We start from the raw sequence: 13,527 nt of genomic DNA on the forward strand, positions 1-13,527 counted from the left end.
GTCACACAGCCAGCAAAGAACAGAGCTTCCTAGCCTGACCTGTGGTGGCGCAGTGGATACAGCGTCAACCTGGAAATGCTGAGGTCGCCAGTTCGAAACCCTGGGCTTGCCTGGTCAAGGCACATGTGGGAGTTGATGCTTCCAGCTCCTCCCCCCCTTCTCTCTCTCTCTCTCTCTCTCTCTCTCTCTGTCTCTCCCTCTCCTCTCTAAAAAAATGAAAAAAAAAAAAAAAAAAAAGAACAGAGCTTCCTATTACCCAGCTCAGTGCCTTAGCCACCCTTCACATCTGAAGGCAGAAACCCCAGGGCTCAGGGGCTTGTCTATTTGGTCTAAATAGAACTTCAAAGGGCCAGGGAAGTTGACTAAGGAAGAAAGGGAGGAGAGAGCACACAGACACAGTGCTCAAGAACACAATTGCCTGACCTGTGGTGGCGCAGTGGATAAAGCGTCAACCTGGAAATGCTGAGGTCGCCGGTTCGAAACCCTGGGCTTGCCTGGTCAAGGCACATATGGGAGTTGATGCTTCCAGCTCCTCCCCACCTTCTCTCTCTGTCTCTCTCTCCTCTCTCTCTCCTTTTCTCTCTTCTCTCTAAAATGAATAAATAAAATTAAAAAAAAAAAAGAGTAAGCACAATTGCCTGACCTGTGGTGGCACAGTGGATAAAGCATTGACCTGGGATGCTGAGGTCACTGGTTCAAAATCCCGGGCTTGCCCAGTCAAGGCACATACGAGGAGCAACGACTACAAGTTGATGCTTCTCTCTCCTCTCTCTAAAATCAATAACTAAAATCTTAAAAAAAAAAAAAAAGAATAAGCACAATTGTGAACTCTGAGCTCTCTGGCACCCTGAGTGAAAAGGGATACATGTTCCGTCGTATAGCTCAGCTTTCTTTATCCTGGTTCCTCAGGAAATGGAGCTTTCCAATGACTTAGTAATGCACTGATTGATGGGTTTCACGAGTTTGGTTTTGTAACTTCTCTCAGCCAGCGCCGAAATGCATGCTGGGGTTTCCTGGTTGAGGCTGGTGAGAGGGCATGCCCGACAGAGGGGATAGCATGTGCAAAGGCATGAAGTTGTGAACCCACTGGTGTGTTTGAGGGAAGGGCTGGTGGCAGGCCCCTCCCCATGCCCATGCTGATTTTGTGGACCTATCCCTGTCGTTTCAGTTGGGCCACGTTGTCCTCTCCCCAGTTTGGTTCCTCTACAACCTGCTCATGAAGCTGTTTCAGCGTTCCAGCCCAGCCATCACCCTCGAGAACCCCGACATCAAGTACCCTCTGCGGCTCATTGACAAGGAGGTGAGTGCCAGGCCCTGAGGGTCACAGGACGTGGGCCCCCAGAGGCACCTCTCTCCTTGTCAGCATCACAGCACTTGCTGGGCGCCTACTGTGTGCTCGGGACATGGACTTTTCTAAAATAGGTCCTATTAATGGCTCATTTTATAGATGGGGAAAGCAAGGTGAATACCGTTTCTATGGCTACCAGTAAGTGGCTGAGGGATTTGGACCCAGGTCTCTGACCACAGAATGCGTTCTCTAAACCACACTCACTGTCCCACAGAAGGTCCAAATGGGAGGGACTCCTTGGGACTTTTGGGTCCCGGAACCCATTTAACAGCTGGGCAAACATGGCGAGAGAGGAGTAAGGAGCATTTAGGTCACGCCAAAAGTTAGAGGTAGAGCCAGAACTCAGGCCCAGGCCTCCTGGTGGTCCCAGGTGCTTAAGATCCCAGCTGGGCCACATTTTTTCTTACTAAAATGAAATCATAAATTTGTAAAATTGTTTCCTTTTTTTTTTTTTTAGTTTTTATTTATTCATTTTTTTAGAGAGGAGAGAGAGTTAGAATAAGAGAGAGAGAGAGAGAGAGAGAGAGAGAGAGAAAGGGGGGAGGAGCAGGAAGCATCAACTCCCATATATGCCTTGACCAGGCAAGCCCAGGGTTTTGAACTGGTGACCTCAGTGTTCCAGGTCAATGCTTTATCCACTGCGCCACCACAGGTCAGGCTGTTTCCTTTTTTAAAATTTGTTTTTATTACTGCTTTTTAATTCTAGAAGTAACGTATGATTTATATATGTTCATTATAAAAATTTTGTTTGTGCCGTGTGAGTGACCCCTGCCCCCATCCCACACTCGTGCAGAGGGGGCCGTTCACTGGTCACCACATGCTTCCTGGGCGACATGTCCACATAGACATGATGTGTGTGGAGGTTTGGGTGTGCATATACTGAGTTTCTGTTTTTTACTAACCTGATTTTTTTTTTATTTTCTTTTTTTTGCCCAGCCATAGAACATGGATATCCTTTCATGTCTGTCCCAAAGCTGGTATCTTATTTTTAATTTTTTTAATTTTAATTAAAAAAAAATTTTTTTTATTCATTTTTAGAGAGGAAAGAGAGAGGGAGAGAGAGAGAGAGACAGATAGGGAGAGAGAGGAGAGAGAGACAGAGAGAGAGAAGGGGGAGGAGCTGGAAGCATCAACTCTCATATGTGCCTTGACCAGGCAAGCCCAGGGTTTTGAACCGGCAACCTCAGCATTTCCAGGTCGACGCTTTATCCACTGCGCCACCACAGGTCAGGCGGTATCTTATTTTTGACGACTGTCTAGTATTTCATCACAGGGATGTCACACAATGGACCTCCAGTTCCCTTTGATTGAGCATGTGGCAAATGTCCTAGCGGTCCTATCTATTCACCCCCCAGCCCCCAGTCATAGTCTCCTGGTGGCTTTGCAGGGTTAGTAGGTGGGTCTTCTTTTTGCATGGGTATGGGGAAAGGCCCCTACAAGGTCCCCCAAAGCACTGAGAGTCTCCTGCTCAGATGGTCATGGCCAGCAGTGTCCTGGACGCCGGCACCATGTTGAGCCATACACGAGCTTAGCCTCCTGCCTCTGCTGTGCCCGCGAGAGCTTGTTCAGCGCAGTGATTATCAGTGTCCTTCTCTCATTTCTGTTCTTCCTCAAAAAAGTGTCTGGCTTGTGGCTTTCTGACCTTGAGCCCCAGGACCAGTTAATAATTCTGGAATCTGCTCCCAGGAAGCCTTTGGGGTCTGTTGCCCAGAGTGCAAAGGCTTCTGGGGAGGCAGCTTCAGGCCTGGGCTGCTGGTGTAGAGAGGCCCGCTGGCCACCGACAAGCGCCATGGTGGTAGGGCACCATCTTTCCTGAGGTCCAGGCTATTTTTCTCTGCTCACATACTTCAGTGGTGCTTAAAGCGAGGCTCTGTCTGTTTGGAGGAGTCTGTGTGTGTCCTGTCTCCCCCTCACACACACACTCCCACGCTTCCCAAGTGAGAACACGCTGTCTGTCGATGTACCTTACCATGTCACCTAGCCTTGTGTGAACATGTGCTGGACAGTTACCTGCCTTCCATACCGCCTGTCCACACCCATCCTCCAGGCTGCACCAGGTGCAGGGAAGACCCCAGAGTGGCCTGCTGAACCCCAGGACAGGCATCAGGGAGCCAGGTTTGGTTCCCAGCTCTGACTACCTGTTGTCCAGCCTCGGTTTAAGACCACTTAGTGGGGTTTCTGGGGCTTTAATCCTGGCTCTTTCCTCTTACACAGCCTCTGCCCCACCTTGGAGGAGAAATTGGCTGCCAGCCTCCTGCCCTGTGCAGCCATGGACGCCCTGGTTCTCGGGTGGTTTCGAGTGTAGCAGTTTCTAGAGCCCCTCTCCGAAGCCTAGGCCTGGGCATGTTGGGCCTCGTCTCAGCTCTGCCCCTGGCTTGCCAGCACCATTCCTGAGTTCTTTCTGCCACCCCGGGACACTGCTTAGGCCGATGGAAGAGCAGGATCCTGCCCTCCTGTCCCTGGGATTTTCTTGGCCATCTGGCAGCCACCCTTAGGGATCCTGAGTTCACTTCCTGCTCTGGCAATCTTGCTGTGTGGCCCTGGGTGGGTCACTGCCTTCCCTGGGCCAGTGAGAACAGGCACTCGTGTGCCTAACCTCTGCCCTCGCACACACTGGTGCAGGTTGAGTGTCCACATGTGACGGGCATCAGTATCACTCAGTGACTTGAGGGACACTGGAGAGGGGTGGGGGCTCTGAGATCTGGTGGCCTCTCTGTGCTGGGTGGTGTCCTACAGCTTGAGCCCCTTTTCAGGTCATCAATCATGACACCCGTCGGTTCCGCTTTGCCCTGCCATCACCCCAGCATATCCTGGGCCTCCCTGTTGGTGAGTACGTCCCCAGCCCAGCCCAGATGGAGCTGGGTGATAGGTCAGAGAGGTTGTACCTCAATTAGGGAGAGCAGGGAAGGCTTCAAGGAGGAGGTACAGTGCCATGAGCCTCCAATGGTGTCAGAATGAGAGAAGAAATGCCCCCGCATCCTTGGCAGTTGCACCAGCACAAGCTAAGGCATGGTGGCAGGAAGCTGGGATGGGATGGGAATCCCAGGGAGCACAACGGGAGCCAAGTCAGGGTAGGCTTTGGGTGCTGGATGGGCAAGGGAAACTGGTTGACAGGGCCCAGTGGACCTGCAGGCATAGTCCCCAAGCCAGGGTCACCTCTCCCCATCCCGCAGGCCAGCACATCTACCTCTCTGCTCGAATCGATGGAAACCTGGTCATTCGGCCCTACACACCTGTCTCCAGTGATGATGACAAGGGCTTCGTGGACCTGGTCATCAAGGTGAGGTCTTGGGGCCACAACCACGTGAGGATAGGTGTGGGGATGGCCATATTATAGCTGAGTGCTTACTCCAGGGGCATGGGACTGACACCTGGAACACACACCAAACCTGGGGTAGACGTGGGATGATGAGAGCTGTTTCCTGAGCAGGCAACAGTGAGGTGAGATCTAGTGGCTGAGGAGGCAGCGACCAGGTGAGGAGGGATGCAAAGGACCTCTCAGAGGCAGTGGCCCTGAGGTCAGAAGGAAGCACAGAACTAAAGCAGCCAAAGGTCAGTGGATCAAGGTCAGGGTAGGTCAGCGGGGCCAGGCAGGGCCTTGGAGGCCCTGGGAAGGTTTAGGGCTTTGTCCAGAAGTAAAAGGAAGGTACTGAGTGTTCAAGCATCTATTCTCATTGAAATCACTCAGGCCAGAGGATGTGGAAGTGCTGGGGGGATTCAAGAAGGGGATAAAAAACTCATGATGACAGGGCCTCTCCTGGCTTGGACACTTTGTGGGCTGCTGTTGGCCCTGGATAAAGGCCACAGTCCTGGCCTGACACACAGTGTAGTCTGACCAGTCTCCCTCTGCCTGCACTCTCTACCCCACCCCCACACACAGACACATCCCCTGTGCTGTAGCCATAGCAAGTTCCTCTCCCTCCCCCGAGTCCCCAGCCCTTTCAGGCCACCTGGCTATTGTACACACTGTCCCTCCCCAGCCGTCTTTCCCCCTTCTCTGCCCATCACTCTCGCTGTCCTTCAAATGCCCCCCCATGAGGCCTTCCTAGCCCTTTTCTGTCTTCCTATCTCTTTATCTGAGGGTTGTAACACTTCCTTTTTTCCAAAGCTGAAATCCCAAAGGACACAGGGTAGGAAGTTATTCTGAAAATGATGTTTCTATGACAGCACAGAATGGAAAGGACTGAACATCCACCGGGAGGGAGGATGAGCCGACTTCGTGGAGCCTTTAGCCTTTGCGGTGCTGACAGCTGTCGGAATCTCCCTTTGGGAAGGGGTCACAGAGAGGGTTCTTGATAGAACATTAATACATCAGATCCACCCATGGGATTGGTTTCCTTATAAACATCGGGCTGATGATGCGTTCCCAGGACACGTTAAGGGGGGGCAGACTCCTGGGGGTATGGAGCACAGACTGGTGGAGGGGTTACTATATAAGAAGACCACACACAGGCTACAGAAGAGCCCCTAGCAGTCACTTCCCGTTGCGGCCTAGAGCTCACTCAGCAACCTTGGGAACGGGACTGAGGACTATGAGTGTGTCTTGCAGATTTACTTCAAGGATACCCATCCCAAGTTTCCCGCTGGAGGGAAGATGTCTCAGTACCTGGAAAACATGAAGATTGGAGACACCATTGAGTTCCGGGGTCCGAATGGGTTGCTGGTCTACCAGGGCAAAGGTGAATTGAGTTGGAGTCCCCTGAGGACCCAGCAGGCCTGTGAATGCTGAGTGCAGGTCCTGACTCTGCTGCTGTCTGGATGACTGATCCTAGTTGGGCAAGCTGTCTCCTCTCTAGGGCCGTGTAGGGGATAAGTTGACCAACACGGGTTGCAGACTGGCTGTCCTCAGAAGCCACATCCAGCCCATGGACCAGCTTTGTTTACCTGAAAACAAGCAAAAGGCTCGTGCTGGAAGCCTCTCGTGCACTGCTCCCTACGCCGTCTGCATGAGGAACCCATCCTGGTGGCCCCCTATACTTTGGACCCCCAAAATGGGGACAGATTCTCTGGCTCATCCGACCCCTAAACAACATGTTTGAGAGCCAGGCACCACTCCCTTTTCTCTTTCTAGGAAAGTTTGCTATCCGTCCCGACAAGAAATCCAGCCCAGTCATCAAGACGGTGAAGTCTGTCGGCATGATCGCGGGAGGAACAGGTACGTGGGCCTGGAGCCCCTCAGAGTCCCTGGCAGGTGGATGTTGTGTGGGAGGGTCAGGGTATGGGAAGGAACACAGATGTGAGCAATTATGAGGTGCCTGAGATCAAGGACCCCAGCCCAGTTGCCCTGGCACACACAAGCACACACACACACATACACACAGCCGGGCACCTGGCTGGCACCGGGCCTGTGTATACACCGCAGGGGCTCACTCAGTCTATGGGGGCTCCCATTTTGCAGGCATCACCCCGATGCTCCAGGTGATTCGTGCCATCATGAAGGACCCAGATGACCACACTGTGTGCCACCTGCTCTTTGCCAACCAGGTGGGTGGGCATTCCTGAGATGAGCAGACCCAGTTCCTGCGGAGAGGGGACGCAGGGCCTAGTGAGACATCTTTGGAGGTCTGCACAGCTCTGTGGAGACGCTTGGGACAGCTGACGTCTGAGAGGTGCTCCGAGCATAATGTGCACAGGCAGCCTTTGTAGCAGTGGGTGGGAGATGGGTGTTTCAGCCCAGAGCCCAGTGTCTGACCTGACACTTCGGGGGTGGGGAGGGGTCAGGCACCTGGAGCACCTCCCTCTTGAGATTTTCTCCCCTGGCTGCTTCCTTCAAACCTCAGAGCTTCCTTCATGAGCAGAGCTTAGAACCCACCAGGAAAGTTGGCAAATGCTGGCCTAGGCTGGGGCTGGCCTGGTGAGGTGCCAAGACCCCATCTGTATGAGGTCCCTGAGCGGGAGATGTTGGGTCAGGGTTTGGACCTATCCTCTCTCACTCCTAAGTGCATGTCCTCTTCCCCACACCTGCTGCCTGCCTGCCATGACCTGCTATGTGGCCTTAGACACTCACTTTCCCTCTCTGGGCTTTGACCCTCAGCTGGAATGAGCAAGATCTCAAAGTCTTTCCTGGTTCAGTCTTTCATGACTGATTACATGGATTTTATAAAGTGATGTCCCTTTAGGGGGATACCAGGGGGAGACATTCCTTTCCTATAGTCTGGAGACTCCCTGCGCCTCTCAAATAGATTTATCTGGCCCAGGTTCTGTACCATCCATCTGGAGGAAACTGAGCCCAGAGGGATTGGGGCTGGCCTAAGGTCCTTGGCCGTGGGTGCTCAGACTCCCACAGCTACAGAAAATTGCTCTGTGGCCAGCCACGGTGGCCTTTCCTAGGCCCGGGGTGTGTGCAGAAATTCCAAGTTGCTGGTGGCCAGGAGGGCAGGCAGCAGTTCGACTTGTTTGTGCTGGGTTTGCGGAGGTCATCAGTCCTCTGTCACCTATATAGGCGTCTCTGTGCCTTAGCCTGTTAGCCAGGGTGGTGAAATTATTCCACTTTTGTAAGCTGTGGACACAGAGTGCCAGGGAGGGGTTTGACCTACATATATCACAGTAAGGGGTGGAACCAGGACTCAAACCAGAGCATATTTTATGATTTTAGAGAGCATTTGTTTTGTTTTACGTCTTTGGAAACCTTTGTAATGTCTGGCTTAGTAGAAGCAGCTGGATTCCATATCAGTTACTGCGTTCAGTTGGTGCAGTATCTAGGGTCATGTAGCCTCTGGAAGTTCCACTGAACCTTCATGAGGGAGTAAGAGAGATAAACGCAAATAAAATCCTAGTATTATATGAAAATTGTTTGTCCCCATGGACCCTCTAGAGCAGGGGTAGTCAACTTTTTTATACCTACTGCCCACTTTTGTATCTCTGTTAGTAGTAAAATTTTCTAACCACCTCCCAGTTCCACAGTAATGGTGATTTATAAGGTAGGGAAGTAACTTTACTTTATAAAATTTATAAAGCAGAGTTACAGCAAGTTAAAACATATAATAATAATTGCTTACCAAGTACTTTATGTTGGATTTTCGCTAAGTTTGGCAGAATAAATCTTTATAAAACAACTTACTATAGTTAAACCTATCTTTTTTTTTTTGCATTTTTCTGAAGCTGGAAATGGGGAGAGACAGTCAGACAGACTCCCGCATGCGCCCGACCGGGATCCACCCGGCACGCCCACCAGGGGCGATGCTCTGCCCACCAGGGGGCGACGCTCTGCCCCTCCGGGGCGTCGCTCTGCCATGACCAGAGCCACTCTAGTGCCTGGGGCAGAGGCCAAGGAGCCATCCCCAGCGCCCGGGCCATCTTTGCTCCAATGGAGCCTTGGCTACGGGAGGGGAAGAGACAGACAGAGAGGAAGGAGGGGGGGAATGAAGAAGCAAATGGGCGCTTCTCCTATGTGCCCTGGCCGGGAATCGAACCCAGGTCCCCCGCATGCCAGGCCGACGCTCTACCGCTGAGCCAACCGGCCAGGGCAAATCTATCTTTTTATTTATACTTTGGTTGCTCTGCTACCGCCCACCATGAAAGCTGGAACGCCCACTAATGGGTGGTAGGGACCAGGTTGACTACCACTGCTCTAAAGGATCCCCGGGCACCCAGGGGCTCACAGGTGACACTCTGAGTAAGGATTGCTACTTTGCCCGAGCTGGGTTGTTGCCCTTCCTCCTTCCTTCATCCCAAGTCAGGGGACCCTGGGGCTCTGCAGCAAGCCTTGACTAACCCTGGCTTTTCAGGAGGCCATTACAGGAGAGTTAACAGCAGGGAGGCATACCTCGTTCTTGGGCAGAGAGACTGATATTCTGAAGGTGTCAGATCTTTGTAAAGTAACACCAGAATTCCCAGTGGGATATTTTCCCCCCTTTCATATGACAGAATAATGCAGAATGGTCTGGAAGACAGTATACATCACAGACAAGAAAGTTTTGAAAAAAGAAGAGTTACAAGGAAGAGCTTTGCACACTAGATGTTGAAATGTACTGGAAAAGCATCAGCAATGAAAACATGGTTTTGAGCCACACGTGAGACCTGGGCTTATTGGACCTCTTGCATTGCTGGGTAACACAGTGAAAGTCCAGACTGTGCTGGAACATGGTAGAATATGTGGCTATTTACATTTAAATTAACCAGCCTTACTAGCCACATTGCAAGAGTTCTGAAGCCACGTGTGACCACCAGTGGTTACCACACTGGAGGACACAAATCCAGGACATTCCCATCACTGCAGAAAGCCCTGTTGAACAAGTCCGACTGAGAAAGAGGCCTCAGTGTGTGTGAGACTGTATATGATGCAGGGGACATCACAGACCTGGGGAGAGGTGAAAGTAGAGGTACAGTGTTCGTTTCAGCTCACACATACTAAAAGGGGAGCGATACAGAGGTTCCCAATGGCCCCTACACAAGGAGGACACACAGATTAGCGAAGCGTTCCATGTTCTTCTATGGAAATTATGATTTTATGAAAGATTTTGAAGAGATGAGGATGGCTGGTATCTTCCACAGTGCAGAGTGATCTTGGAATGTAAGGAATTTCTTTGGGTTGGATTCCATGGGAGTTTGTCGCTGACCTGTGACCCTGAACTATGAAACATGAGTATTTGAGCTAAGGAAACGGTTCTCTTGATACACGCACAGCTAAGAAATAACAAAAGACAGTGTGTGTTTGGTTAATTGCTGTGCATTTGTTAAAGTAGATCCCTACTTTATCTTTTAGTAAAATGAACTCTAGGTTAAAGATATACATGTAAAAAAAAGAAAAAAAGAAGAAGAAGCTTTAAAAGTAGTAGTTGAGCATTTTTATAAGAAGTATTGGTGAATGAATGAATGAATGGCTGAGGATGGTCAGCCTATGCCAGGCATCAGTGGAGAGCCCACAGAGGAAGGGTCTGGTGGAGTGAGTCCTCTGCTGAACAATTAAAAAATATAAATTTTTATGTGGGGGGAAACATATAAAGTAGAAAGATAAATAACTAAGAAAAAAACAATGTATCACCAATAAAAATCAATATCCTTAATATTAAAAGTTTTATAAACTAATAAGAAAATATATGACTAGACCAGTGACAAACTTATTAATAATAAAAAATAAAACATGAAATTTACTTTCCATCACTCTGATTGGCAAAGATTAAACGGTTATGACCTGGTGTGGGCAATGGTGTAAGAAGAGAGATACTCTCAGTGCCCCCTGGGAAGCCCAGGAAGTCTTCCTGGAGGGAGGGTGGAGAACAATGGGCCATGTGGGCTGCCAGGTGACCGTTATTTCCTAATTCATGGATGTACTGTCTGAGACGCCGGAACAGAAAAGCTTGTCTGAGGGGTGAGGGTGGTGAACATTCATTTTTTAAAATGAACCGTTTATTAAATTTAAGTATCATAACCATTCCTTTTTTTTTAATTTATTGTGACAGAGACAGAGAGAGAGGGACAGATAGGGACAGATGGACAGGAAGGGAAAGAGATGAGAAGCATCAATTCTTCATTGCGGCTCCTTCTTTGTTCATTGATTGCATTTTCATGTGTTTTGACTGGGGGGCTACAGCAGACTGAGTGACCCCTTGCTCGAGCCAGCGACCTTGGGCTCAAACTGGTGAGCCTTACTCAAACCAGATGAGCCCTCTCTCAAGGTGGTTTATCTTGGGGTTTCGAACCTGGGTCCTTCGCATCCCAGTCCAATGCTCTGTCCACTGCGCCACCGCCTGGTCAGGCTCATAACCATTCCTTAGGGGTTATCACAATTAAGTTTTGGCACATTCCCTCCCATTCTCTTCCCTCTGTGCTGTAGTTGGGCATTCCCATCTTTAGTTTTGTTTCCCACTTTCTTTCTTTCTTTCTTTTTTTATTTATTCATTTTAGAGAGGAGAGAGAAAGGGAGAGAGAGAGACAGAGAGGGAGAGAGAGACAGAGAGAGAAGGTGGGGAGGAGCTGGAAGCATCAACTCCCATATGTGCCTTGACCAGGCAAGCCCAGGGTTTCGAACCTGCGACCTCAGCATTTCCAGGTCGACGCTTTATCCACTGCGCCACCACAGGTCAGGCTTGTTTCCCACTTTCTCCACTCCCCATTATACCTTGCACATTTCCGCCTAATGTTAAGCACCGTTTGCAAACTGCATTTGTAGTGAACATCTTTGTTGGAGCTTGATCCGCTTCTGAAGCGAGATGAAGATGGGGGTGAGTGTTTTTAGGAGTCTGGTGAGCTACACCAGACTGCTTTCCTGGAAGCTTTGCCAAGTATGTGGCCCACGCGTGGGCAAATGACGAGCCATTGGATGATGAATGTCTCCTAGGGCAGTCTCTGCTGCCATGCCTCCTGACCGCTGGACTTGTCCCCCCCACAGACCGAGAAGGACATCCTGCTGCGGCCCGAGCTGGAGGAACTGAGGAATGAACACTCTGCACGCTTCAAGCTCTGGTACACGGTGGATAAAGCCCCTGAAGGTGAGTGATGGAAGCTCAAGCTGGACGGGCTGGGGTGGGGGTGTGGCTCACCACTCACACTGAGCTCTCCGCAGTATTGAGCCTTCTGCTATATGGTGTCCTTTGACGCATGCTCTCACTGTGGCTGTGAGAGGGAGGTGGTGTGACCCCCCACCTCACAGAGCAGGAAGGAAGGGTCAGAGAGGGGAGGTAAGTGCCCCATGTCACACAGCCAGAAAACACCAAAGACAGGGCTTGCACTCACATGCTCCTCCAGAGCCTGAGGCCTTCCCCAGACTGCACTGCCCCAAGCTGGACAGAGGAGGCTGGCCTTCTGCCATCGGGCAGGGGCTCACTGTGGGGCAGGTCCCCAGTGCTGGGGCTGAGGATCACTTCCACTGTGCAGTTTGCACTGTATACCCATTTTCTCTCTGTTCATCAGCCCTGAGGGGTGGGCAGGGCTGATGTACGGTTACCCCCTACCTGTCCAGGTGTTTAGGCTGTTTGCCAAGGTCACACAGTTGACTGTGGAGGAGGCAGTGAATGAGGGCTGCCCCCAAAATTTGAAACAAGGTTGGCCCTCTGGGAGCTAAACTACTTCATTCTCCTGCCTTAGGTTGATGTGGTTGCAAAAAAAAATCTCATTTCTTTTGCTGTGAGAAAAGCAGCTGGTCAGGCCTCTTGGTAGAGCATACCAGTGATGTTTGCTTCAGGGTCGGGAGACAGTAGGGAGTGGTGAAGAGAGTGGTGTATTGGAGAACATCTGGCTTGTCCAAAGGGGCAGCCCCCTCTCAGCTGCAGGCAGGTGGCTATGCAGGAATCCAGCCCTGTAGCCCAGGCCTTTCCACTTTTGAAGGGAAGCTGAATTTGCATTTTCATGGGAAATTTCTAAATGTTAGAAATGACATTTTTGATGTACCCATGTAGGCACCAGCTTGTAATCTCATTCACGTTCTTCCACCCTGCATTTGCTTGGCCTCTGGCTCCTCACACAGCTCCATGGTTCCTGGGACTCAGTCACAGCGCGGGGAACACATCGCCCTCTGCTTCTCCCAGAAATGCGCAGATGGGCTGTGGGCACCATGCCCACCTAATGGGTTGGGACATCTGGGCCTGTCCCTGAGAGAGGAGCCTCCTCCTGGGTGACCATATCGGGTCCTGGCCCTCCAAGCTGAGAGCCAGACCCAGGCCTGGACGGATTGGTGGAGCTGTCAGCTGTGTCTGAGGCCTCTGGCTGGACTGGCCGACCTGGGCCAGCCCATCTGAACTACAGGTTTCCTCCTGGTCGGCCTGTTTGTGTGTTCACTGAGCCAGCCTGGCCCCATGGGCTGATGTCCTGGTGGGATAAACAGGAAACATTTATTAGTAAATTGTAGAGCATAGTAGCAGGTGGTCAGTGAGGCCCGGGAGAAACCCAGTAACATCCAGCAAGGGGTTGGGAGTGAAGGTCGGGCAGGGGGCACTGGTTCTGGAAGTCAGAGCTGCTCTTCTAGTAAAGAAAGGGACATTTATCTTCTACCTAGGTCTCAATCCAAAGGGGGAGAATGAGGGCTAGTTTAGCTCCGTTCTGGTTGCAGGTTCTGATAGTATGGTAGGGTAGGCTCATCAGCCAGATGGGAAAGGCCTCGCCCGTTGCCAGTAAGAGGCCCTGTCCACAGGAGGAGGAGCCACACTGAGCCCTGCTGGTGGCACATGGCAATGCCAAGACCAAAGTGCCGCCTCCTAGGGACTGTTTTAACAGTACTGGTGAACGGACCAAGGGAGGTACCG

At 51.1% G+C, this 13,527-nt stretch overlaps 1 protein-coding gene and 1 non-coding gene across 3 annotated transcripts in view; both read left to right on the forward strand.

Annotated features, from left to right (window-relative positions):
• Positions 1-13,527, forward strand: part of CYB5R3 (cytochrome b5 reductase 3) — a 28,155-nt gene that overhangs the window by 12,171 nt on the left and 2,457 nt on the right. For both annotated transcript variants that reach the window (XM_066256149.1, XM_066256158.1), the window contains exons 2-8: positions 1,169-1,300; positions 4,102-4,174; positions 4,522-4,628; positions 5,898-6,027; positions 6,420-6,503; positions 6,747-6,832; positions 11,679-11,778. In XM_066256149.1, the coding sequence (XP_066112246.1) occupies positions 1,169-1,300; positions 4,102-4,174; positions 4,522-4,628; positions 5,898-6,027; positions 6,420-6,503; positions 6,747-6,832; positions 11,679-11,778 (712 nt within the window). The remainder of the gene's footprint in view (positions 1-1,168; positions 1,301-4,101; positions 4,175-4,521; positions 4,629-5,897; positions 6,028-6,419; positions 6,504-6,746; positions 6,833-11,678; positions 11,779-13,527) is intronic.
• On the forward strand, positions 9,677-9,778 carry LOC136321108 (U6 spliceosomal RNA). Its single transcript, XR_010728406.1, has one exon. It is a non-coding gene; the product is annotated as a U6 spliceosomal RNA (small nuclear RNA).

The sequence above is a fragment of the Saccopteryx bilineata genome, chromosome 1 (genome assembly GCF_036850765.1).
Source record: "Saccopteryx bilineata isolate mSacBil1 chromosome 1, mSacBil1_pri_phased_curated, whole genome shotgun sequence".
In the NCBI taxonomy this organism is placed as follows: Eukaryota; Metazoa; Chordata; class Mammalia; order Chiroptera; family Emballonuridae; genus Saccopteryx; species Saccopteryx bilineata.